Source organism: Gymnoscopelus microlampas, assembly GCF_963454915.1.
Source record: "Gymnoscopelus microlampas genome assembly, chromosome: 19".
NCBI lineage: Eukaryota > Metazoa > Chordata > Actinopteri > Myctophiformes > Myctophidae > Gymnoscopelus > Gymnoscopelus microlampas.
The window spans coordinates 28,225,189-28,251,653 of record NC_139956.1 but is presented as its reverse complement, the minus strand read 5'-3'; the positions used below and the strand labels follow the sequence as shown (position 1 = coordinate 28,251,653).

The 26,465-nt window shown below is 41.8% G+C and overlaps 1 protein-coding gene across 2 annotated transcripts; it reads left to right on the top strand.

The window, feature by feature from the left end:
* Nucleotides 1-1,495: 1,495 nt before the first annotated feature.
* On the top strand, nt 1,496-25,254 carry supt16h (SPT16 homolog, facilitates chromatin remodeling subunit). 2 transcript variants are annotated; one of them, XM_084042624.1, is made up of 25 exons: nt 1,496-1,660; nt 3,566-3,658; nt 4,984-5,154; nt 6,137-6,289; nt 6,994-7,140; nt 7,752-7,903; nt 8,157-8,329; nt 9,133-9,223; nt 10,017-10,090; nt 10,924-11,036; nt 12,887-12,952; nt 13,078-13,176; nt 14,449-14,564; nt 14,977-15,130; nt 15,629-15,756; nt 16,175-16,437; nt 16,593-16,711; nt 17,096-17,334; nt 18,594-18,669; nt 18,854-19,023; nt 20,255-20,384; nt 22,025-22,154; nt 22,892-22,969; nt 23,740-23,852; nt 23,917-25,254. In XM_084042624.1, the coding sequence occupies exons 1-24, from the start codon at nt 1,595-1,597 to the stop codon at nt 23,841-23,843; spliced, it is 3,105 nt and encodes a 1,034-aa protein (XP_083898750.1). In that variant the 5' UTR covers nt 1,496-1,594; the 3' UTR covers nt 23,844-23,852; nt 23,917-25,254. The 2 variants fall into 2 exon arrangements, with proteins under 2 accessions (XP_083898750.1, XP_083898749.1); XM_084042623.1 differs by having other exon boundaries at nt 23,740-25,254.
* Nucleotides 25,255-26,465: the final 1,211 nt, after the last annotated feature.

Sequence of the window (26,465 nt, the reverse complement as noted above, 5' to 3'; positions counted from 1 at the left end):
TAACTGTATCTGAGATTGTTCATTTTACAAATGGAAGCAAATGGGCTACTATCTCAGAGTTAAGTTAACATTAATGACTTTTAGCCTACTGAGTCCCAAAGCTAATAAATATAAAAATACAAATATATAATATAATACATAAATAAATACATACATATCAAATGGGTGTCCCTGGCTGGCCTAATGCATATCAATAGGGGGTCTTTAAAAAGAGGCTGAGAATCACTAACTGTCACTCCCCTCTAGTCTACACTTGTGCTGCTGGGGTGACGTAGGAGCAAGGATTTCGGACTGATGATGATGACGGTGGCGGGAAAGTACACCGTGGCGGGAAGAAAAGAAAACCCCCGGCATGGTCGAGAAGACAGGGGGCGCTGTTTCGCAACCAGCATTACAACATGCGCCACAAACATCCCATCAATCAAAGTAATTTGCGATCTGTGAATCAGTGGCTCGGTGGATTCTAGGGACTCTCTGGGTTCCTTTAGCGGGTTCTAACTTGACCCTTACAGGTCTGTAATTCTGTCAGTGTACAAATGCGACCGAGTTTGTATACTGTCAGAGTAAAGGGGAGACCTTGAAATGTAATGGTTTGAGAACAACTGGTGTAAACGTCACTATTGTGAGAGCGAATGTACCACACGGTGTGTGGAGCATTCTTAAATGCAGACATTATTCATGTATTAAAATATTCTACCCTCCAACACAAACCTCACATTATTGTGCATATTAATATGACATGGCTGCTCTATTTTCCAGGGGCTTGTTGTTGTAGTGAACACGAGAAGGAGGTAGGAGGAGGAGGAGGGAGAGAGGAGAAGGGAGGAATTAATTGTCACACATTGTTGCTCCGCAGCGTGGAGGGAGGAGGGGGGGGAGAGGAGAAGAAAGAAAGGAGGGGAGGAGGGAGAGAGGAGAGAAGAAAGGCGGGGGAAATACCCGCATGTCGTTTATGAATGCGAAAATTATATAAGGCTTTCACCCATTCCTGAGCCGCATATTTTAACCTGAAGTGTATAGTGTTTATTATTATTTTTTTGCATATTCATTTCCCCACCATTTTTAATAATCACCACATAGGCCTACATACGAGTCGTGGATAAAGTGCATAATATCATCATCATCATCATCACCATCCGGCCTAGAGCAGTGGTTCCCAAACTTTTTAGCTCGAGACCGAAAAGTGATGTCTCCCCATGACCCAAACTAGTGAGCTTGTAGATCTGCTATTTTCACTACATCTTAAAAGTATTTTTTCCCCTCTAATTAATTGATTTTACCCCCATTTTTTCCCCATGGAATTCTTTTGAAAAACGTTTGAATTTGTTATTAACTTATGAACATTTTTTATTTTTTGGAAGATTAAAAAATAATAATGAAAATAAAAATTAAAAACAAAGGGGTAACCGTATTTACTTACTGGTCCGCGACCCAAACATGGGTCCCGACCCACATGTTGAGAATACCCGTACTAGAGAGAGCAGAGCAGAGCCGAGCAGAGAGAGGAGCCTGGATCTGGAGTACTTTGAGGAGGGAGGGTTTGTGAAGAAGAGGAGCTACAACATCATCACCACCAGTCAGAAGAAGGAGAACCATGGCGGTCAACTTGGATAAAGAGGCGTACTACCGCCGGATCAAACGATTATACAGCAACTGGAAGGTACAAAAATAACAAACAAAACAAATGTTGTGTGGTTGATCATGGTTTGTGTGACTTTTGTGTTTCATTCAGCCTGTGTTGTGTGTGTGGCAGCCCCACATCAGGACTTGCATCAGGGGGGGGGGGGGGAGTGGGCCTCAGAAAACATGTACAACATGTTTTCTTGTGTCACCTAATTAATAAACGTTTGGGTGACTCTAGGAATGTGTCTTTACACGCAGGGCTGCAGCATTTCCCCCATTACACCAACCTCCAGTCAGTTTCACACTAGCTTTGCTAGCTTAGCTTCTTTTTAGTTTTCTTCAGCCTGTGTTGTGTAGCCCACATCAGGGCTTGCATCAGGGGGGGAAGTGGGCCTCAGAAAACATGTACAACATGTTTCTTGTCACCTAAATGTCCCCTAATGTGAGACATTTGGGGACAGAAGGAATGTCTTTACATGCAGGGCTGCAGCATTAACCCCCATTAAACCTCCACTAGTCAGTTTCATATTAGCTGTGCTAGCTTAGCTTCTTTTTGCTTTGCTTTTTTTTGGTTGGCTAACATGAGCATCAAGGAAGAGAAGGGGAAGGAGAACCGCCGCCACGTCGTTGTCGCGACCAAGGATGCGCATGTGACGTCGCAACTAAGCGCCCCCTCCCGCCGACACTTTGTTGCACGGTCCTTTTAGGTCCTAAATAATGTTTTTGACGTAATGAATTATAATGATGTTCGAAAAATACGCCTTTTATTAATTGTTGAAAGAGTTGTGCATGTGCAACGAGGGGGAATAAATGATTAAGTCTTAAATGTCAGTGCCGATTGCCGAACCACACCACGCACAACGCAGTTCATTGTGACATCACTGGTGTTATCCTTGGTGTTTTTTATTCTTGTCTAGTACCAGTAACCACGTTAGCTAGCGTGTTAGCATGCTAACACACTAGCTAGCCAAGCACCTACAAGTACAAGTGTTGTAGTGTTTATTAACATCAGCTCATTTATCTAAGCATGTGTACCAAGCACAATAATATACAGGTTGCATAATTGTGTAATTTCCCTGCAGTCCTTAATCAATTTAGTCTTGGATAGCACATTTCATACACACAGTAAACTGAATGTGCTTCATATTAAAAACAAAAAGTGTGTTTTAAATGCATGTCCATGAATTTTAGCCAATGCGTACAATCAGATATGCAATGAACAGAATAGCGCAAACCAGCATTTATAAACCCCATTTTCCACACACATTGACAAGATGCTACACACACACACACACACACACACACACACACACACACACACACACACACACACACACACACACACCTGATAAAATGGAAAGGTGTTAAGTGCCAGATGCTTCCAGGCAATTTCTGTTTTCTTAGTAATAAATGCCTACATCTGCACTTGTTCCTTAGTAACAAGTAGCATCTACATTATAATAATTAATTATTATGATTATTAATATAATACATCCAATTTATACAGTGCTTTTCTTGGTACCCAAAGTCGCTTTACACAACAGAACATATAATAGAAACCACTTTGTTAAGAAAATAACTAGTTAAAAGGCTAAAACCTAAGCAAAGAAAAACATTAAAATTAAAGGCAGAAAGGGGGATTTTAATTTGGCGGCGAAAACAAGTCTGAAAAGGTGGGGTTTAAGGGAGGCTTTGAACACATAATGTGGTTTGGTTGTCCATCGTCAGGTGCTGATGTTGCAGATGTGTTTTATAATAACTTAAATGTGTCAGATGACAAATGTAGCAACTAACTTTGGGGATTTGAAATAAACAGCATTTGTTTGTATACTAACTAAAGTATGTTCGTATCGTAATTTTTGTTCTGATACATGTCATAATGAAAGTGGATGATAATATTCAATATGACGGTTTTGTGAATCCCATCTTTGTGTGTTGACAGAAAGGAGAAGATGAATTTGGCAAAGTGGATGCTCTTGTGGTATCTGTTGGGGTGGACGAGGAGATTGTGTACGCCAAATCAACAGCTCTACAGGTACAGTACATGAGTCATTAACTTAGCAGTGTTGTGCACAGACTATCTTTTCAAAGTTAACCACACTCAGTCCTCATACAGACAGAATACCACGCATGTAGAGGAAGAATACCAAGAATGTACAGGAATCAAACTCAGTGGTATTAATGCAGAGACATTGTAATAGCTCCATAACATAGTATATACAGAACAGGGATCAGCAAGTAAAGCCACTTTCTCATATGAACACTGGAAAATGTCTGGGAAACCAGGTCAGGACATTGTCCGGTGTTGTACGGTTCACACATGTAGCATGCAACAGAAGTCTGTTTCAGATGCGTTCACACATTAAGGTAAATACTCTGTTTGATATGGTGAGGGTCGGGGTCTGGGTAGTAGACGTGCACATTATATTAGCTACTTCACGTAAATAACACAGGCACAGCTTGAGGGAGATGCAAGGATCAAGTGCAATATTTTCAGAGAACATTGGTCTCTATACAGCCTAGGAGCTATCGTGGCAAGTGAGGTTCCAAACGGGGCTATATACAGCCAAGTGCGCGCTGCGGAGGGAAACTAGAGGTTACGTAGGTAACCCCGGTTCTTTTGCCAAAACGAAGAAGAACGGGTATTACCCGGACTTTAGTCAAGGGTCCTGCCCGCATGCAATCTCTTGCATGTCCGATCCTACTGAGCCGGAATGTTGCTTTCATACATACAGCCCCTCCGACTGAACTCTGGAAAACTTCCATAATACGGGGCATGTCTGAAAGTGGCTTAAGTTGGCTGATTTAGGACCTCGAATGTGCAACTAACAACCTCATATACAATAATAACATATTGCTTGCTATACATGTTAATGAATAAAGATGTGTGTGCTACAACTACTGATGAAATGTGTGTGTAATCAAATATTACAGGTGCGTACAGTAATGCCTATGGAATAATCTTGTGCAGGTCCCATCCTTGAAAGTGGCACTTTCTTTAACTACTTTATTTAGTTAATCAAAAAGATTAAAAATAACTTTTTTTCCTGGAGACAGACAGTCGTACTCCTTTTTGAACAAGAGCTCTTTCATATTTCAAGGCCTCCTCTAGAACAGAGAGTTTTGTTTAAGGCATGTGAAACACAGTTTTAGTTTGTTTTTTAAATGATCTCTTTCTGATTGTTTGCGCTGTTATGTAAACCACATTTTGAGTTGGTGCATTGTTTTATTATTTTCGCTATATGACGAGATCATTTCAACTTAAAATCAAAGACCCAAATGTGTTTGTCCAGTTACTCACTTAATTTCAATTGGTTATTTAACTATATATTTGGTGTTTTTCCTCTTGTTTTCCCTTAGACGTGGTTGTTTGGCTACGAGTTGACAGACACCATCATGGTTTTCTGCGAGGCCAAAATCATCTTCCTGGCCAGTAAAAAGAAGGTGGAGTTCCTTAAGCAGGTGGCCATCACCAAGGGCAATGAGAATGCAAACGGAGTTCCTCCCATCACCCTGCTCATCAGAGAAAAGGTAACGGCTTGATGTGATAGTTTTTCAATGTTTTTTTCTTTGACAGTACATAACACCACATTCATCCTATATCAACCCCTTCCCACCCGCCCGCCACACAATCCCACCCGGTTACACAAACCACATACAACACACACAGTGCCCAGGGGTAAAAAGAAAAGGTAGAGACTTCTTCAGTAGCCATAATACAATGAATAATACATCAGTTCAACCTTTTGAGGGAATTCAGACTCAAAATAATGGTTTCCAGACCATTCAAAACTTCTGCTTTTCTCCTTGGATATTGTATCTGAAACGTTACATTTTTAGGAATGTCATCTCCTCCACCGATCGCTTATGGGTAGGTTATAGTGAATCACACAGAATAGCAGGTGTAAGAAGAAATTGATCTCAGGGTAATGGTGATGTGGCCATAGCGTTTGTCCGTTCTTTTAGTTAGCCAACCTGGCAGATGGCCAGCTGCCGTTTGGATTTGAGATATGCCAATTTGTTGGTGGGGCAGACAAATCAATTAAAGTAGCTTGTCACTTGAGATGTTTCCGATTGTTGTAATTTCTGTGGTCCGTACTATGTGTCATTACTACTTTGTTACTCTGAACAACAAGACCAATTACTGGACACACTTAGTTTACTGAGTAAACAAAGCCACTCTGATTTGTTAAAACCCTTGGCCCCACCACAGCAGAGATCTATTTTCAGTACTCGGTAGCTCTGGCTTGGCCATAGGTGGGAAGATGGCAATTGTCCTAGTCTCTGCACCTGTCAACCCTTACTGGTTGCTTGGGATGCCTGTTCAGCAGGAAGGGGATCTTGGGGGAGATGGTGTGGAACTTGGTGCATGTTACACTCTCTCTGCGACAGTGGCGGATTGTGACTCCATGTGTATCAGCGGAGGCCAACATCGAACGGGCGGGGACAGTAGAATCAGCAATGACTAAATTGGGGGCGTAACATGTCGCCTAACGTATCTTGTGTCTGACAGAACGAGAGCAACAAGGCCAACTTTGACAAGATGATGGAGGCCATCAGAGGCAGCAAGGAGGGCAAGACGGTGGGCGTCTTCAGCAAGGACAAGTTCCCCGGGGAGTACATGAAGAGCTGGAATGACACCATCACTGCAGAGGGCCTAGAGAAGGTAAGAGGAGAATCCACCCATCACACTTCCTCCCTCAGTATTAAAACCCAGTGTCGGGCCCCTAGTGCTGCTGACTCTTCTCCTAAAGTAGTCTAAATAAGCTGATGATTGGAAAAGCTAGAGAGAGATTCAACTTCAGTATGTGTATATCTATGAATTATTTATGTATTCTGGAAATGCATTTTAAGTCATTTCCATAATTTTCATATTTGAGTGATCGCATTAAATTGTTATACGTAGAGTATGCCATAAATGACTGACGTCACAGGCTGGCCACATGATGTCTGAGATCAGATCCACAATGGATCCTCGCAGTTCCCATGTGAATCCTGAGATCCATGTGATTTGATTATTCTTTTTAAGATTTTTATTACAAAGCAAAAGAAATATGACTGCTCTATTCTTTGAAGAATGCTGATGTTCAAATATTTGGGACCAGTATGTATTTGCATATAGAAATAGTGATTAAAAAAAAAAGTATAATAAAAAATAAGTGCTAGATTATAACCGATAAAAGGTTAAGCATGGGTTGGATAGACATCTCATCTCAGCTAGACCTCAGCTGGGAAAAGCTATCCTGAAGAGGTGGGTTTTGAGTGATGTATTAATATTTTATGGTATTGCTGTGGACCCCAGCGGGTGGCCCAAAATATATAAAAATGCACTTGTCCGACAAACGGATTGTAACCATTCTGCCCTCCCAGGTGGACATCAGTGCAGTGGTTGCGTACACCATGGCCGTGAAGGAGGACGGAGAGCTGACGCTGATGAAGAAGGCAGCAGCCGTCACCAGCGAGGTCTACACAAAGTTCTTTAAGGAGCGAGTCATGGAGATCGTTGATGCAGACGAGGTGAGAAAGAGGAGCGGGGGCATCTGGTTTTGATAACGTAGAGGCATGAAATAAACTTTTAAAAAAAACAATTGGATGTTTCAACTAACACATTTACAATCTTATTCCAGTGCATTAACTAAATTCATCAACATTTATTTTCTGTAGAACATTTCCACTGCGGCACCCGAGCGCAGTGGTAAAACCAAGGGTTTTTGATTGATTGAATACTTTTTTAGTCAGAAAGGTAAACGGCACGTGGTAAGATATTAAAGCTAAAAGTATAACACAAACAAATCCTGTTCCCATTGTGGTCCTATGTATTCAATTCATCAACATAAAAAATTAACACAATGACACTTGTCATCAACAAATACAAAACACTATATGTACAAAGGGGGAAAACGGTGGCAGTGAATGAACCAAAATTTGATTCCGAAACGTTATTTTGTGAATCTGTCTGCTTGTCTTTTGCCTCATCGAACTATGGGAGAGTGGTTAACTAATGAGAGTGCCTGGACCTCAAAATCACAGTTTTGGAGTCTGTAGAAATTGGGGACTGGTTCAGGAGTCAATTACATGAACTTTAATCCCATGAACCTCCTTGTCCAATTCTGTCCTCCCCCCTTTAGAAAGTGCGTCACAGTAAGCTGGCAGAGTCTGTGGAGAAGGCAATAGAGGAGAAGAAGTACCTGAGTGGTGCAGACCCGTCCACGGTGGAGATGTGTTATCCACCTATCATCCAGAGCGGAGGAAACTACAGTCTGAAGTTCAGTGTTGTCAGGTACACGTGATGCATCATTTGACACTTGATACAGTATATATCGATATGAAGTGTTGTTCTATGCTAGGTTTAATCACTTACACCTTATGTTATTGAGCTTGTTGATCTACAAGCTCAAAATGTGTCGGTTCACATATTAATTTATTTATTTAAAGTAGAACCACAGGCCTGAAATGATCTCTTCTATTACACATGGAAATAAAAGTTATTCTTGGACTGATAACACCAAAATTTCACTGTTTGTGTTGGCCAGTGATAAGAACCACATGCACTTCGGAGCCATCACATGCTCCATGGGGATCCGCTACAAGTCCTACTGCTCCAACCTGGTGCGTACGCTGATGGTGGACCCCCCGCAGGAAATGCAGGACAACTACAACTTCCTGCTGCAGGTGGAGGAAGAACTCCTCAAAGAACTCAAACACGGTGGGTGGAGGTCGACTTGTGTTTGTATTACTGTGTCACTAATAGTGATGCGTTTCATATCAGTAAGTAGGTCGGAGTGGCTTATTGTTAATATCTGCTGAGAACGGAAGGGTGTCTGTCCCCTTTGCAATGCGCTAGACCCCTTCTGAGATGGATTGCTGAGGTGGGGTGCAAACACCTACTATCAGCTCCCAGTACTTAACCGCACGTCTTAGTTACCCAAGCCATAGTCTCGCGTAGCCAGACAGCTATTCCACAATCTCCGAATGCTATATAGAGTCTGGAACTACACCTCCCGAAATCCGACAACGGAAGCTGCCATCTGTTCGTCATTTCCGTTCACGAAAATATATATTTGACTTTAGAATGTCCTTTTCTAATAAGCAGCAAGCTATATATGCTTCGATTATTATTATTTATATTAGGACAAATTTGCGCGACTGTAAAGACTAAACGGAAGCGGGGAGGAGGCGTCACATCCGCTTTATCCTCTGATCATTTTCAGAGCTTCCGTGCTCCAGACTGTATGACGGAAGCATTTGAAAATTGTGGGAGGCAACAGTCTGGCTCGCGAGACTACGCAAGCCATGCTACTCACACGCTGAGTTGGCGGTGCCCGGGACCGAACCCAGGACACCGAAAGGGGACAAGAGATAGTCTGGCTTGAGAGACTGAGGTGCATGTGAGATGTGAAATGAATGACGTGAGTTTTGAATCGAGTGGAAATGAAAATATTTCAGTTCTAGGGATGAAAAATGTCCTTTTTTCATTAAGTGTATAAATGACTCTGGTCTCTTTCACAGGGGTGAAAATCTGCGATGCTTACAACGCTGTCCTAGAGTATGTTAAGAAAGAGAAGTCAGACCTTGTGTCCAAACTTACCAAAAACCTTGGGTAAGAGGGAAACGCATTCACACTTTCTTTTTTGTATGCCTACATATTATACATAGACTCACTAATGCATGTTTTATTGATTCATTTGCTTGATACCTTTGGTATAACGCTGACATCGTTGCTGTCGGAAAAAAAAAAAAAAAACGGCTTATGCCCCCCCCCCGTGAATTAATGATCTACTTCGTCATACTACAGTGTCACATCGTGACACGTTGTGTTGTGAGCTTGTAGATCTGCAATCTTTTCCATTTTTGATAAATGTGAACGTGGTTAAGCGTGTCTGTGTGTTTTTTTTTAAATAAATATTGAACCAAATATTGAACCAATGATAAGTGTTAAGAGCTTGTATAATAATTACACTAGATCCATTGGAACACAGGTTCTTTTTTTCCATTTCCTGAAAAGTCACAGTTTTGGACATAATCGTCTGTCGGGTGGAAACCTCATATGTCCAAAGCTATAAATCTTTCAGGATTCAAGTTCAAAAATGGCAAAAGTAGCAGATCTACAAGCTCCGCTTCGCGCCGTGTTTCGAGCTTGTGGATCTGCTACTTTTGATACTTTTGTGTGACGCTGTAGTTTGATCAAGTAGGGCGTTAATTTTACAAAAAAACTAAGTTAAAATATGGAGATAAGAGGTTTCTGCCCGACAGCAACGATGAGGTTTCCACGCAACGGCAACGATATATTGTGTGTAGACGCGCACGTACACATGCACACGTGCACACGTGCGCACCATCCAGATTTGTCTCATAATCATCATTACACTTAATTGATTAATTTCCTCTTGCAGGTTTGCCATGGGAATAGAGTTCAGGGAGGGCTCCCTGGTGCTTAATGCTAAAAACCAATACAAACTGAAAAAAGGTGAGAAAGCAGAACATTGTATCCACATTAAACCCTGGCAATCCCTATTTTGTGGGAAATCGTCCAAATTAATTACGATTCACAAAATTCACATTTTAAAACTAAACCGCTCTAAATGCTCACATGCGATGCATTGTGATCATTTAGTTTTAGATGGTCCATTTAGATAAAAATAAAATTATATTCATTAAAATAAAGTTACATAGTGCCATTTTCAGTCCTGTTTAATACTTTCAATGTACGATGGTGTTTCCTGGTGGAAGTGTCACAATGCGTTGTGTGAGCTTGTACTGTAGATCTGCTATTTTCTTTGAAAGATTTTGAAGAAAAAATAAATGTATAACATGCCCAAAATAGAGATGCCAGGTTGAAAGTGGTTAAGAAAATCATTCCCCATCGGCTTTCTCCTTGTGTGTGAGCACATCAGTGCTGTGAAGCACCAATGTATTTGATTGTATTAACCCATTCAATCCGGGAACGCATTTGTCATTTTAGATTTATTTTGGCTATTTAAAAAAAAAAAAAAACATTTGTAACTGAAATCTTAGCTTGAAAACATTTTGAGGTCCGTGGCCATATACATATCTAAAAAAGGTTTCTAAATCCTAACGGTATGTTGCTATATCAGTGGTGCTCCAACCTTTTTTGGACAAATCTTCCACACTTTTTCAAAATATAAAAGTGCCGCGCTATGAGCTTGCATATCTGCTATTTCTTTAATAGCCAAAGAAATCTTAAAATGACACAGATGCGTTCCCGGTCTTAATGGGTTGAGGCTCGTTGCAGCTATTTCCATGGATGTTTAGCATGCACGTGTCTTGTGTGTGCATCAGGCATGGTGTTAAGCATAAGCCTGGGATTTGCCGACATGGTGAATAAGGAGGGGAAAAAGGAAGAACAGAAGAAATATGCCCTGTTTATTGGCGATACAGTACAGATCAATGAGGTATGACACACCCCAAAAAAAGTATTTGTGTGTAAGTTTGTTCCTATATTTGAAAATGTCACTGTTTTACCATTATGCAATACATTTAGAATGTTGGTGACATGGTAAATGGTGCATTTATTTATATAAAGCACCCTTTTCCAAAGTGCTTTACAATTCGCATTACATTTACCCATTAACACACACATTCACGTAACGATGGCGGAGGAAACCATGCAAGGCGCCAACCTGCTCAGCGGGACCAGTTATGGTACAGTGTCTTGCTCAAGGACACTTTGACACTAACCCAGCGAGAGCCGGGGATCGAACCCGAGAACCTTGTTTCCCAAGCAGGGCGCTCTACTTCCTGAGCCACTGCCGCCCCATACACTGTATATTAGAGGGTAGCACGGGTCCGCCCGGAACCGAATACCCGAGCCCCGACGCGAGAACCGAGCCGGTTCGGGGCCAAAATATTGACGTGTCCCTCGGGCACGGGTCGGATCAGTTCCAATTGCCACGGTTCTCAGTCGGATCGATTTGAAATGGATGGACCCATGTGGACCCAACGACCAGCTTGTTATTATTATTATATTAATCTCTTTAACCTTCGGTTTCAAAATGAGACCAATGCGTTGTAATTATGCTCCCAAATCGCCTGTTCTCTCATAGTTTAATGTTAACAGCCGATTGATATACGCAGCCAATCTCATTGTGCACTGCACTGCTGTTAAAGAATACCAAAACAGTCGCCCCGGGAAAATCCGGCGGTATTCACCTGGTATTCTTAAACGTAACCTCAGTAAACTATGCCTACACCTAACCTTATTCCTAAACGTAACCTCAGTAAAACGGTGCCAAAACCTAACCTTATTCCTAAACTTAACCTCAGTAAAACTATACCTAACCCTAAACTTATTTCTAACCTTATCCTCAGTAAAACAAATACAAGAAAATGGGAGCGAGTGTGTTTTGGGGTGAGTTTTCTTGAGTCTTTTTAGCAGGCGAAACCGAAAGAAAGAAAAAAATCCACCGGGAAGATCTAAATTGGAACGTTGTCTGTGTGGACTGTGGAGCATATTTATGGATATAATATGCGGGGACAGACCGTATAAAGTCAGCGAAATGTTCTCTATCTGTCTGTCTGCAACACAGCAGAAAGCACGCGACGCAGCTAGTCTGTGATTACTCTGTTGGGGCGGGGGGAGCTCCTGACTAACACACATGGCTAATCTGAATACCACGGTGATTTTAGCAATAAATGAGCTCCGGGTCCAGTATGGGTCTAGAGACCCGGTCAGACCGGGTCTAATACATTTGAATTATCCTCGCTTCGGAACGGGTCCAGTTTGCCTCTGTCCCATTTCACGCCGGGTCCACCTATCCCGGGTCCGTTTCGGACCGGGTCCAGTAATTTAGAATGTTTTCTCGGTTCCGTTCGGACCGTTCCAATTATCCACGGGTCCGTTTTGGTTCGGATCCCATTTTTTGGACCCGTGCTACCCTCTACTGTATATAAATGCTTATTAATTGGCATCCTGGGTATGATCATAAGATATCCCAAGTAAGGCTGGGCAATTAACCTAAAATATATCGAAACTGACATTTAGAACCAATAACTGATTAAAGCTTCAACAATCGAAACAAATTTGATCATTTCTTTAACTTATAAGGTGTATTAACGAAAAAGTAATTCTTGATTTCTTTTTTAATCGGTGGACTGATTTATACTTAGTTGTACAATGGAGGTGCTAAGAAATAGTGATAATAGCCGATCTCACGTTGTGAGCTTGTAGATCTGCTATTTTCACTCCATATTTTTTTAATTGATTAATTCATCGAATTGTCAAATGTCTTAATGTCTGTGGCAGGAGGAAGTTGCCACAGTACTGACTCCAGTGAAGAAAAAGATCAAGAACGTGGGAATCTTTCTGAAGGTAAGATGGCAGCGTGAAATCTGTCTTTTCAAATTATTACAAAATTGAATGTCATCAAATCCAATCATTCAGATCTGTGGCATTTCAGTGTCATATTTTTTTAATTATGTTTTTTTCCATCCTAGAATGATGATGAGGAAGATGAAGAGGAAGAGGCAGATGATGCTGAGGAGCTGCTGGGAAAAGGAGCCCGCAGCGCCGCCCTGCTGGCAGACAGAACCAGGGTAAGAACCAAAATGGCAAAAATAACACTACTACAAGCTCACACATATGCATCGCGATTTTTTTATTGTCTCCGCCAGGCCGAAAGGCATGGCGAGAGAGTATGTTTTACCCCCTGTCCGTCCGTCCGTGTGTTCGTCCGTGTGTCCTGTCCGTGTGCGACCAGCTAATCTCAGGCACCGTCGGCCCGTTCGCTGCGAAACTTTCACACACACTCCCTGGATGCCAATTCAGAACCTCTGCCCCAAATGTTTCACATGGGCCTGTTATAGCGCTGCGCCACCAGGAGGCCGATTTGTGCAAAACCCTTTTTATATTACTCCTACAGATTTTATCCAAACGTCATGCAAAACGGTACAGAGTATCTCTATAGTCATGTGATTTCCCATATTCCATCCTGATTGGCTAAGGTTGGCTTCTAAAGTTTGCAGGATTGGTCCGTTTTGAACAAAATCCCTCAAACTATGCACGCAGCTTGCGATTTCCGTGAAATTTCACACGCACATTCCCACTAGGCCGAGGAAAAAATGCCACCCTTTTCACATTGGCCTGATATAGCGCCACCAGCAGGTCTAATTTAGCAAAACACATTTTTGGAACAAAATTAAATGCAGTGTTCGATTACCGTGAAAGGCCTAAGAATATATGGCACCCTTTTCACATTGGCCTATTATAGCGCCACCAGGAGGCCACAAGAACGTACCTGACCTGGTGGAGACCTGTGCCGAAATTTGAATTGTGGCTGGTGTGATTTGTTTACTGTAGCAGTCATTTTAGCAGCTAATCACCCTTTGTTTGGCAGACCATTACTTGCTGTTGCCAGAAGTGACTGGTATTTCTGGCCTACAAATGCACTGGCCAGAGTGGTGATGGAGCAAAACAAGCTGTGTGTGTTTTGTATGTTGGACTCTATTTCAGTTTATGTTTACATAGTACCTGAGGCGCATTCATTTATTTTATGTACTGTATATACTGTATACTGTATATTTTCTTTATATGTGTACTTAGAGTCCTCGATCAGGGCAAAATGCTAAACATGAATGCAAGAGTTTATTACTGTGTGCACATATGTAAATTCACATACATGAAACTGTAAATGACAGTTCATTGTTCCAATTGTTGCCCTGGCCAACACGCTTGTAACACACGTGTTCAGTTTAATTTAGCTGGTTAGCCACAGTTCCTCCACCAACAGACAGAGTCGTGTCTTCTATCCCAACAAAGTAATTCATCATAATAATGTTTTAATCACAACTTGTTTTCCAACCGGTCAGAACGAGATGACGGCAGAGGAGAAGAGGCGGGCCCACCAGAAGGAATTGGCCAATTCGGTGAACGAGGAAGCCAGGCGACGTCTGACGGAGCAGAAAGGAGAGCAGCAGATTCAGAAGTGAGTAATGGGTTTACTTTTAAAAGTCTTTAAAAAATCTTCCATTCATTTACAGTATGTAAAAATCAAGCCTTATAGAAGTCTTAACTTAATGCTTCAAAGGTTTTATGCCACCGACAGGTCAAATAAGATGTAGGATAATGTTTTCTTATGTTGTATTTGTGCTTGTTATTGATAGATTGGTTAACCACTTAAACCAGGGGTCTTTCAGGCCAAGGACCCCTTAGCTGAGAGAGTTGAAGCAGGGACCGCTACTACACCAGATTAAACTTTTTCATAGATTTCATAGATATCATCATAGACTTGTTTGACAGCACTGTCAATGTGTAGCGTTAATGTTAATGTGTATTTTCATCTCATCGAAACGTGGTTCTTAATTCTTGCGACCCCCCCCCCCCCCCCCCCCCCCCAGGGCCAGGAAGTCCAACGTGTCTTACAAAAATGTCTCTCAAATGCCCCGAGAGAAGGACATCAGGGACATGAAGATCTTCATCGATAAGAAGTACGAGACGGTCGTCATGCCCGTCTTTGGCATCTCCACGCCTTTCCACATCGCCACCATCAAGGTACGCTGCGATGCCAGAGTACATTGTACACATCGCTGTTGGGCAGAAACCTTGTAGCGCCATATTTCAACTTTTTATGTTTTGATTAATGCTACTTCGTCATGCTACAGTGTAACACAAAAGTAGCCGATCCACAAGCTCACAATGTGACGTGGCGTGAGCTCGTAGATCTGCTTCATTTGAATTTGAATCCTGTCCTGAAAAGTAACAGTTTTGGACAGTTTCCACCCGAAAAAGACAATATGTCCAAAACTGTGACTTTTCAGGGAATAGAAAAAAGAAAGAACCTGTGTTCCAATGGATCTAGTGTGTAGTCATTATTTACTCACAAGCCAATAAAAATATTAACAAAAGCTTGTGACTAAATAATAGCTACATTGGATCCATTAGAACATACAGGGTTTCCACCTGACAGCTTACAGACAGCTTACAACCAACGTATCACATTAGCAAAAAAACTAACATTGCATTCCTTCACCTCCTTTCTTCCTTTTGTAGAACATCAGTATGTCGGTAGAGGGAGACTACACCTACCTGAGGATAAACTTCTACGTTCCTGGCAGCTCTCTGGGTCGCCACGAGGGGAACATCTTCCCCAACCCTGACGCTACCTTTGTCAAAGAAATGTAAGCTGCCGCTGTTTGGAAACGTCACTTGTCAAGCTTTATTTTGTGCATGTGTTTTTAGAACAGTGGTTCTCGAACTTTTTCATGTCAAGGACTAGGGTTGTGCCGATATATCCGTTTTTGTGACGATATGTATCGTTTTGGCGTTTTGGAATTTTTTGCAATAATAATGCAAAAACAGAAGTATTTGTTTGCATTTGCTATCCCCCCCCCCCCTATTTTCATAAGCTTTTTGTCCCCCCATACATTTTCATAGTAAAAAAAGTGCCATATATCGTATCGATATCGTGAGCCCAATATTGTGTATCGTATCGTGAAATGAGTGTATCGGCACACCCCTATCAAGGACCCCCAAATTGTATTGCTTGTATATTTTGTTACACCAAATTAATGAATCGATTGAATCTCTCTCTCGCAGCACGTACCGAGCGTCCAACCAGAAGGCGCAGGGCGACCCGTCGATCCCCGCCACCAACCTGCAGAACGCCTTCCGCATCATCAAGGAGGTGCAGAAGCGGTACAAGACGCGTGAGGCAGAGGAGAAGGAGAAGGAAGGCATCGTCAAGCAGGACTCCCTGGTCATCAACCTGAACCGCAGCAACCCCAAGCTCAAGGACCTCTACATCAGACCCAACATCGCCCAGAAGAGGATGCAGGGCTCACTGGAGGCACACACCAATGGTGAGGGTTGGGGCCAAAGATATATCCAAACTGACATTTAGAAGAACCTCTAACCGACTTAATCTTGCTCATGTAGGTTAATGGAATAATTGAGAAGCACGTTCTTTTATGTAAATGTTTTCCTTCATCGTTGTGTCCCGTCTCTCTGTGTCCAGGTTTCCGTTTCACATCGGTGCGTGGAGACAAAGTGGACATCCTCTACAACAACATCAAGCACTCCATCTTCCAGCCCTGTGACGGAGAGATGATCATCGTATTGCACTTCCACCTCAAGGTGTGTGCTGTCAACTAGGGCAAATTCTCAAATACGATAGATTTATTTGAGTCAGCTTTATTGAAATATCCTGAACACTTAGAATAGTCAACGTCCCCAGTTCGATTCTGATTGGAGACTGTGTTTCCCCTGCTCTGCCCTCTGGTCACTGTCTCTCTACTATCTAAATAAATAAAATATGTATATAAATACCACACAAAACAAACAAATCTATACAAACACCAGATTTTGATGCTAAATTAACACATTTTTCTTGGGACCCTCTGGAACCTTATGAAGGGACCCCTGGTGGTCACCAGACCCCACTTGTGAGAACCGCTGAATTAAACGACTATCAATAGTCTCTCAAATGTTTGTCTTTTGACCTTTTTTTTTCCCCCCCAGAACGCCATCATGTTCGGCAAGAAGCGGCACACGGACGTGCAGTTCTACACAGAGGTGGGTGAGATCACCACGGATCTGGGCAAGCACCAACACATGCACGACCGCGACGACCTGTACGCCGAGCAGATGGAGCGCGAGATGAGGCACAAGCTCAAGTCCGCCTTCAAGAACTTCATCGAGAAGGTGGAGACGCTGACCAAGGAGGAGCTGGAGTTCGAGGTCCCCTTCAGAGACCTGGGGTGAGCGGAGATAGTAATATTTGCATCTCACCATCTTGTATGGGAAGCCAATAAGATCATAATTAATCTCTTTTTCCCTTAGTACAGGGGGCTTCGACGTTGTATAGGGCAGGGAGATGAAGCAGGGTTCCCCACTAGATATTTTATAAATTGTGTTGCAGATGAAACATTTTCATAGATTTCATAGATAGCTTCATAGACTTGTTTGACTGTCATTGTATAGCGTTGTGTTGGATTCATGTTAATGTGTATTCAGACAGTTTAACCACTTACACCCTCAATACTTAGAAAACTTGTACTTGGTCTGCTCTTTTTTCCCCTCTACACTTTGCCAGAAAACAGCCGATCTACAAGCTCATTACGCCTCGCGCTGCATGGCATTGTGAGCTTGTAGATCGTCTATTTTTAGCGGTGTCAACCGCTCTATATCTGACTTTGTCTGTGTGTCCGGGCGTCCGTGTGTCTGTCCGGGTGTGTGTCTGTCCCATAAACAAATATTGATGACAACATCAATACGGGGCTCATCAAAGGCACCGCTTCCTTCACACAGGGTGTAATTTTTTTCTATCACACAAAGATTCGGCGGTCCCCCTAGGGGTCTCAGACCCATGCCTTAGTATCATTATCTCATTGCAATGCGAGAGTGCAGACATATCATATTATCTGATCAAGCATTGTGATAGTTCAGGCAGGCACGGCAGTCGGGTGGTTCCCCACGCGCGGCTCACTCAATTTCCCTTCGTTCTCATTCACTAACAAGCTAACACATACGCTCTCAATCCTAATGGTTCATTCTAGGTGGTCTTTTTAAGCGGAACACTTTTAATTCTTCAGATTTCTTGCTCGCCATTGGTTCCTGCAGCCCCGTCGGTGATCAAACTCCCTCCGCCGCCTCCTGTGGATTGTATATTATATCTGTGTATCTTAATTTATGTTCATGCAATAACTTAGGCTCTGCTTTAGAGGGGTTAGTGATCTCAGATTCTGTGTAATGCTTACGCATATACTGTAGTATCACAGGAGCAGTCATACCGCCAAACTGAATGCAATATCATTGCAATAAATGGTTACTTAATCCTGATGAAAGTGTCTGTCTGACTGAAAGAAAAAAAAAGAGTGAGAAAAGCAGCCCAATTAGGATCACATGGGCTCAAGTTTTGGCTTAGTTGAAGATGTAATGACAAAACTATTGCTTGTGTAATGATTTTTAACAGCCCTTCTTGAAGGTTTTGACGGATTTGCCTTGCTTGTGTTTTCAGTTTCCAGGGCGCCCCCTACAGGAGTACCTGTCTCCTGCAGCCCACTTCTAGTTCACTGGTCAACACCACTGAATGGGTGAGAAATTAATGAAATGCTTTTCTTAGGCTTAACTACCTTGATAAAAAATGTATAAAATATACAGTATGTAAATGTATTGATTTGTAAGCTATGAAATTATATTTTCCAAAACATTTAGCTCATAAGAAAGATAAGAAAATAATATTTTTCTCTTGACTAAATGTTTTCTCTCTCTCCCCAGCCGCCATTCGTGGTGACCCTGGACGAGGTGGAGCTGGTCCACTTTGAGCGTGTGCAGTTCCACCTGAAGAACTTTGACGTGGTCATCGTGTACAAAGACTACAACAAGAAGGTCACCATGATCAACGCCGTGCCTGTCAACTCCCTGGACCCCATCAAGGAGTGGCTGAAGTAATGCCCGTTCAGAATTTATTTGAATTTCATTTAGGGCTGGGACTCGATTAAAAAAAAGAATCTAATTAATTAGAGGCTTTGTAATTAATTAATCGCAATTAATCGCATTTTAATCGCATATCAATATTTGACCTGAGAACAGTGAAAAGCATTTTTTTCAAATGGAGTTTGGCATACGTCTTTAAGTACATGTGCTCAAGAACTGTACTTAAGTACAATTTTGAGGTATTTGCTCTGGACTCGAGTATTTCCAATTTCTAATACTGTTTCTTCTACTCCAGTAACTCCACTATATCTCAGAGGCAAATATTGTACTTTTTACTCCACTACAATTATTTGAAAACTTTAGTTACTAGCTACTTTGTAGATTTCGATTATTATTATAAAACATGCCATGTAACCATGTGAAAATAGCAGATCTACAAGCGCAAGGCATTGTGAGCTTGTAGATCTGCTATTTTCCACCATTGGAGGCTGTTAGAGTGTTGTTGTTACTGATGTTTTATAGTAGTTTAATTAAGCATGTGACCCGCACCGCATCCCCCCCAAGCGCACCGCCGCCCCCTCCCCCTAAACGGGACAAGCGCGCGTGGGGGGGGGGTCATTACAGATTCTGATTTGCCCAGTCAACATTATCAAGCAGGCATCATGTTTTCATGCTGCAGGTAACTTTGTTGTTGCGCACCAACGTCGGTGCGCTGGTATGATCGGTCCGTCTGAAACTCGTCAAGTGAGAAACGTTTCGCGGTGCAAAAATAGGTGTGATTAAAATGCGTTAATTTTTCTGTAATGAATTGATCGAAATTAACGCGATAAAGTCCCGGCCCTAATTTCATTATCTTTTGATTAGTGGTTCTCAAACTTGTATGCTGCCAATCAGGTTAAAAACTCACCCTTACAGGTCTGTTTGGTTCTATTTCGTACACTCTCAAAGTTATGGAGGTCCTTGAAATTAAAAAAGTTTGAGAGCCACTGGAAATAAGAAAATTATGACCCACAGTTCCAGACCGTTAACCCATTAAGACCTGAGACCGATTCTACAAATGTCTTCTAAATCAGTTGTTCTCAAACTTTTTCTTGTCAAGTACTCCCAAAATTGTGTGTGGCCGTGGACAACCCCCATCTGTAAATGTTTTGTGCCAGGAACCCCCAGAATTTGACAAGAGAAATGTGTTTCAAGCCATCCTCTAGTGTTATGAGTTTTGATGTATGACTCTCTCTCCTGCAGTTCCTGTGACATCAAGTACACAGAAGGAGTCCAGTCTCTCAACTGGACCAAGATCATGAAGACCATCGTTGATGATCCAGAGGGCTTCTTTGAGCAGGGAGGCTGGTCCTTCTTGGACCCAGAGAGTGAGGTATGCACTGCTCAACTAGCATTTCCTTTTAGTCCATGAACACTTAATCCAGTGGTGCCAAATTGTCAAATATTACCTAAGAAAGAGACAACTTGTATTGTAGGTACAAGCTACCTACAATTTCACATGCTTGTCAGGGTGGGGGGGCCCCAGTTAAAATATTATTATTTTAGGGGGGGTTGTGCCCTGAAAAGTTTGATAACCACTGACTCGGGTGTGTAGCGTATTGTTGCAACAGGTGTTGTGATGATTTGATGCATTAAACATTATCGAAATTTTACGGCAAACTTCCTAGTATTTTTCTGAAATTAAAAAAGTCCTGTAGTTAAAACGCTAGAAATCAAAGTACTGAGACGGCCTCATTCAAAAGTGCACGACAAGCATCAAGAAATGGCTTCAACTACATTCCTGGAGCTGGGAGTAGAACTCCAGTTTAAAACTCCCCATGCTGACTAGTCAATGGTATATTTTGTTTTGGAGTTCATGTATTTCCTCTTCTTACTGACAGTCGGCACAGAACAGAAACACACACACACAAACATTCCACCCTCTGTTCGTTGTCCGTTCCGTTCTCGCAATATCGTTCGGGGGATTAAACGATATGATTTAATAAGTGGCCGTTTAAAAAATTAACAAGCGATTTAAGTTGACCGTTCAAGATGATTTTATGTAGTCTTGGACATGAGATTTTAGTTGACCATTCAAGATAATTTTATGTAGTCTTGGACATGAGATTTTAGGCTAGAAACAGATCTTTCAACTCCACCTGTTAACACTGCATCCCGTGATAATGAATGATTGAGAGAGAAAAAATAAATATTAGAAAACCGTTCGCTTATCCTCTGTTCTTTTTTTTTTAAAGATATTTTTTGGGGGCTTTTATGCCTTTTAACTCATTGAGTGCCATTAACGTGTTTCACGTGTTTTACCGCTATGGCGCAACGTGCCAATGGCGTGTTTGACGTGTTTTTGAAAAAATAGTAAGTATAGTATAGTAGTTTTTTTTTTTTTTTTTTAAACATGTTCAGAACCCAAGATATAATTATCTGAAGATATGCAGCTCCATCCACTCCTTGTTTAACTTATAACTGAAAAAGGCTGTATCTCGCTTCCTAAGCACTTTTTTTTTACTTTGAAAAAAATCTCTGGCACTGGGACAACAGAGCCAGAAATAATTCTGGCACTCGGTGAGTTAATTGATAGGACAGTAGGCCGACAGGAAACGGGGAGAGAGATGGGGGATGACACACAGCAAAGGTCGTCTGGTTACCAGCGTATGTGGTATGCGTCTGGGCCGCCAGGCCAGCGGGCGCCCCGCCTCTGTTCTTTCGATGGATTAAAGATAGTCTTGCGTGTTTACAGTAACCTCTCGCGCCAGTATAAAGTTCTATACCGTTTAGAAAATAAACAAATAAACGGTCTGTTATCAGGCAATACTAGAACTTTTGCTGCCAAGGAGGGCACGTGAAAACGGTCTCTCCCATTGCCATTCCACCAAGTTATGCAAATGGTTTTGCTGGACAATTTCATTAGTGAAAACACAGCTTAGACCAGAGTCCCCCAGGGGTCTGATACTTTTATCAGCTTCTGTGTCCCTGATCGTCCTCCTGGTGGCCTGTTACTGTGTGTGTCTCCATCAGGGGAGCGGGGGAGAGGAGGACTCTGAGTCGGAGTTGGAGGACGAGACGTTCAACCCCTCAGCGGACTCGGACGTGGAGGCAGAGGAGGAGGACAGTGATGAAGACTATGACTCAGAGACAGAGGACTCTAGTAAGTATCACATGCCGCACACTTAACATTCCTTCATTTGTGCCCAGGGACAGCACATCATTAGCACATCATGAACTCAATACATTTCATGAACACAACAGCACCACACCACATGACATCATACACAGTAGACACCTCAAACTAAGGGCCGCAATGGAAACCAGCTGTAAGCTTTTTTGCGTTAGCATTTTGATTATGGTGGGTCAGATTTATGTTACATGTGACATATGTTTTATTTCATGATCAATCAAAAATCTAATCAAAGACAGTACCAAAAGGTTTTCTGTACGCTGTGCAATATCGGCATAGAATAGCAATGTTGACGCAGTGACAGTGTTGTCTTTGGCTTTAAGTTCCAGTTAATATTTAACCACTTAAACCCTATATACTTAGTTGACCGGGCTCTATACTTGGTCCGTTCCTTTTTTATTCCTTCTGCATCAAATCTCTTCGCTGAAAATAGCTGATCTACAAGTATTGGCATTGCGAGCTTGTAGATCGTCGGTTTTTGCCCAATGTTCACCCCAGATTGGGGACACCAGGGTTCATATGGTAAAAAAAAAAACAAGAACACAATAACTAGAGAACTGGTCAAGATTCCAGCTAATTCACTTGGTTTCATGATTAAGGGTGTACATAAACCATACAGATCTCTTGATTTCTCCATTTTTTTGGGTCTTATCTCTCTTTCGCTCTCACTCACACGTATAATAACGTGGTGTGTGTTCTTTCCTCAGACTACAGTGAAGGCAGTCTGGGCAGTGAGGAGGAGAGTGGTAAAGACTGGGATGAGCTGGAGGAGGAAGCCAGGAAAGGTTTGTGTGCTTCTAGAACTCATGGATTAAAGTTCAGTCTTTTGGATTCCATAGAAGCCAGCATGTCTTCTATGGAAGCATGTTGTACAGCGAAAATAGCCGATCTACATTTGAGACTTAGAGCTTGTAGATAGGCTATTTTCGGTTATTCTTTTAAGATTAGAGCATTTGAAGTAGTCAAACTATCAATATGTTCAGAAGCGTCTTCCATAAAAACCTAATGATCTCAGATATTTCATAAAAGCAAAGGTTAAATTGCTAGATTTCATCGATCTAGATTGCTAGAAAGATGAAATATTTCTCTAGCCTTTTGGACGAGAGCACCTCGCGTTTTTTCCTTGGAACATCCCCCCCCCCCCCTCTCTTACATCTGGCACAAGCTTAGACCCGCCACACAGGCACGCCACGCACGCACATGTCTGTCATGTTTTTTTCTCTAATCGAGCTAATTTGACACTGTGTTATTTTAGGCCTGGGATTCTTAAATCCTGTGTTGAGGGTCACACAAGGAAAAAATGCACTCTGGAAACAAAATAAGTCTGCTTGAAAAGTAATGCAGATTAACACCAGCCAGTTGTACATACTGAAAATCAAAATAAGTCCAGAATCAACAATTTACTTTGATGTGTTTGTTAGTCTGCTTGAACAGTATTACAGATATATATCTTTTTACAAAAAAAAAAAAAAAACATTTTTTTTCGTCGTACGGGCCGCCTATAGGGGAACCCTGGCATAAATGGTTGTAACCCTCTCCTCTCGTCTCCCTGCAGCGGACAGAGAGAGTCACTACGAGGAACCCGAGGAGAGCAGCAAGAAGAGGAAGATCCGACCACCCGCCAGACCCTCATCCGCCAAGAAGAGACGGCGGCACTAAATGTCTCTCTCACACACACACACACACACACACACACACACACACACACACACACACACACACACACACACACACACACACACACACACACACACACACACACACACACATTACTGCCAAACATAGCTGATTTGACCCACCCTTTCTACCCCCAGCCAGCTCTTTTTCACTCGTATTACACACACACACACACACACACACACACACACACACACACACACACACACACACACACGTGTATATAGAGGTAGACCCCCTCCAAATAAACCACTTTTCTGTTGGTCCGTGCGCCATAAGATCGTGGGTGTAAAAATGGCTCCCCTGTGGGTCCATTCTTACAATTTCTGCCTTAAAGGAGTAGTTCACCCAAAAAATCCTCGAATTTATGGTGATTTTTTTTGTTTTTGTCGCAGCATTCCTAAACCAATAATTTGATGACCTCCGGTAGGAGACTCAAAAGAGTCTTCCTGCTATTCTCCTTTGGTTCCTCGTAGTGACTCCTATTGACCGATGGCACGTTCATCAAATCATTGGCTCAGGAATGCGACCAAAACACATTTTTGGGTGGTGAACTACTCCTTTAAAACTGAGGATTTTACTGTGGTGTTGATATGGTAGCAATGTACCAGCAGACAAATACAATTTGCTTTATTTCAGTGGTTCTCAAAACATCTTAATTTCAAGGACCCCCATAACTCTCTAGAGTTACAGACCTGTAAAGGGTTCCATCTGGAACCCCCTCGATGAACTGTGAGGGTCCCTGAACCCCACTTTGAGAACCACAGGTCTATTTTCTTTTCACCTCCTCACACACACACACACACACACACATACACACCTCATTCGTCAGGCCTTTGTGTGTATTTGTGTGTGTGTGCTCGTTTTGTTGAAATGGGTTTTTATTGAAAACATTGTGTTGTTGGGTTATTTTCTGTTTAAAAACAAAAAAAGATAATAAAAAAAAGATTAAGAAAGTGTTTCTTAAGTAATAGAGATAGAAAAAGAAGACTTTACACCTCTTCTGCCAAGCATTTTATATAAGAGTCCAATAAATGATTGAAGAAAAAAAAAAAGCCCCCTCCCCAATATCATCTTCCTTCATCTAATATTGTCTCTGTTTCCCCCCATTGTTCGTTTTTATTTGTGGAGAGAAGGGAGGGACAGTTCTCTTTTTTTTTTTCTACATTTGTTGATTCCGCTTTTGAGGTGTTTTTTTAAATGAAGTTTGTAAACTTATGCAGACAGACAGACACACACACCACCGATACTCACTGTCTCTCTCCTACTTATTCCTCCTTTCTCTCCTGTTCGGTTTCAAGTTTTTGTTTGTTCCGGGTAGATGGACTTGTATTGTTAATTCTTGAAAAATCCTGTTTTTGTAATAAAAATTAAAAGGAAGTACTGTAGTCTACTCCCTGGGGATGTTTTTTTTTCTTTCTTTATCCCAGTCCTTTTGCGGTGGTAAACACATTGAGAAAATGTTATTATCACATTTATGGATGAATTATAAGCGCTTGTCCAATAGAAGAAAACATTTCAGAAACATGTCAACAAAGCCTTGTCCAAAATATTAACTTTCAGAAAATGGGAAAAAAAACATGTTTTTAGAACAACACAATACTGCCTCTTCAAAGCTGGTATGGTGACTTTATACATTGTCAGATACTTGAATGTGTCCTTATATTATCATTACTTTACCCAAACTTGAATTGAGACATAACTCCAACCACCTAACTGTTAGGTGGTTTGAACTACCCTTTGAGGATCCAATGGAGTTAGGCGTTTAGTCAGAAGTGCTTTTTACTTTTCATTGGTTCAATATTTGTAAATATTTCTGACTGACAGAAACAATATGTAAAATAGCCATGTGCACATTTCAAATATGCCCTAAACCAGGTATGGAAACCCCCTCTTTCTGATCTATCAGGTGATTCGTGGGCTATTAAGGTGATCAACCGAGTTGATGTATTGTGCGTGCATACAACTTCTCTCCCCAGATAGTCATAATTCATCTTACTTTTTATTATTCATATTAAACTGACTCGTTCCTTGTTCGGTTTTATTACTAAGTTGACTTATTCTATGCTTGTGTGATTCTAATTGGCAGCCGTCGGTGGGTGCAGTTGAAGGGGATGCCTCACTTCCTTTGAAAAAACGTCCTAATGACAGACACCCCAAGGCTTGCCACGCTACTATTTTTGCAACAGTAAGTAAACGGCAGTCCATTTACTGACGTAAGTCGATGTTACTCGATAATTGGCCCGTGGAAATGTTTTTCCTACTACCTAAAAGTTTTCCATAACATCTGACGCTAGCTTCAGGCTAAAGTTAGCTTGTTTAAGCCAGAGCCTTGTGTTAGAGAGTTGCGCCAATGAGGGGGCAGAAACAGCGCCGGTCACGTGGTTCATGTAAGCTGGAAATGGTGACAAGGAGCCGTAGACTTCAATGCATTCCATGAACTTCCGGTTTAGGGCTTTGTCACCATAAAAAGGCACTTTCAGATTGCATTCACCATCACTTCACACACCTGAGACTGCAAAAGAGAAGAAGAAAGAGAAGAAAAAGTACTTGAATATGAAGTACATGGTGATAGTAGTTGTCCTGCTGCATCGCTGCAAGGCT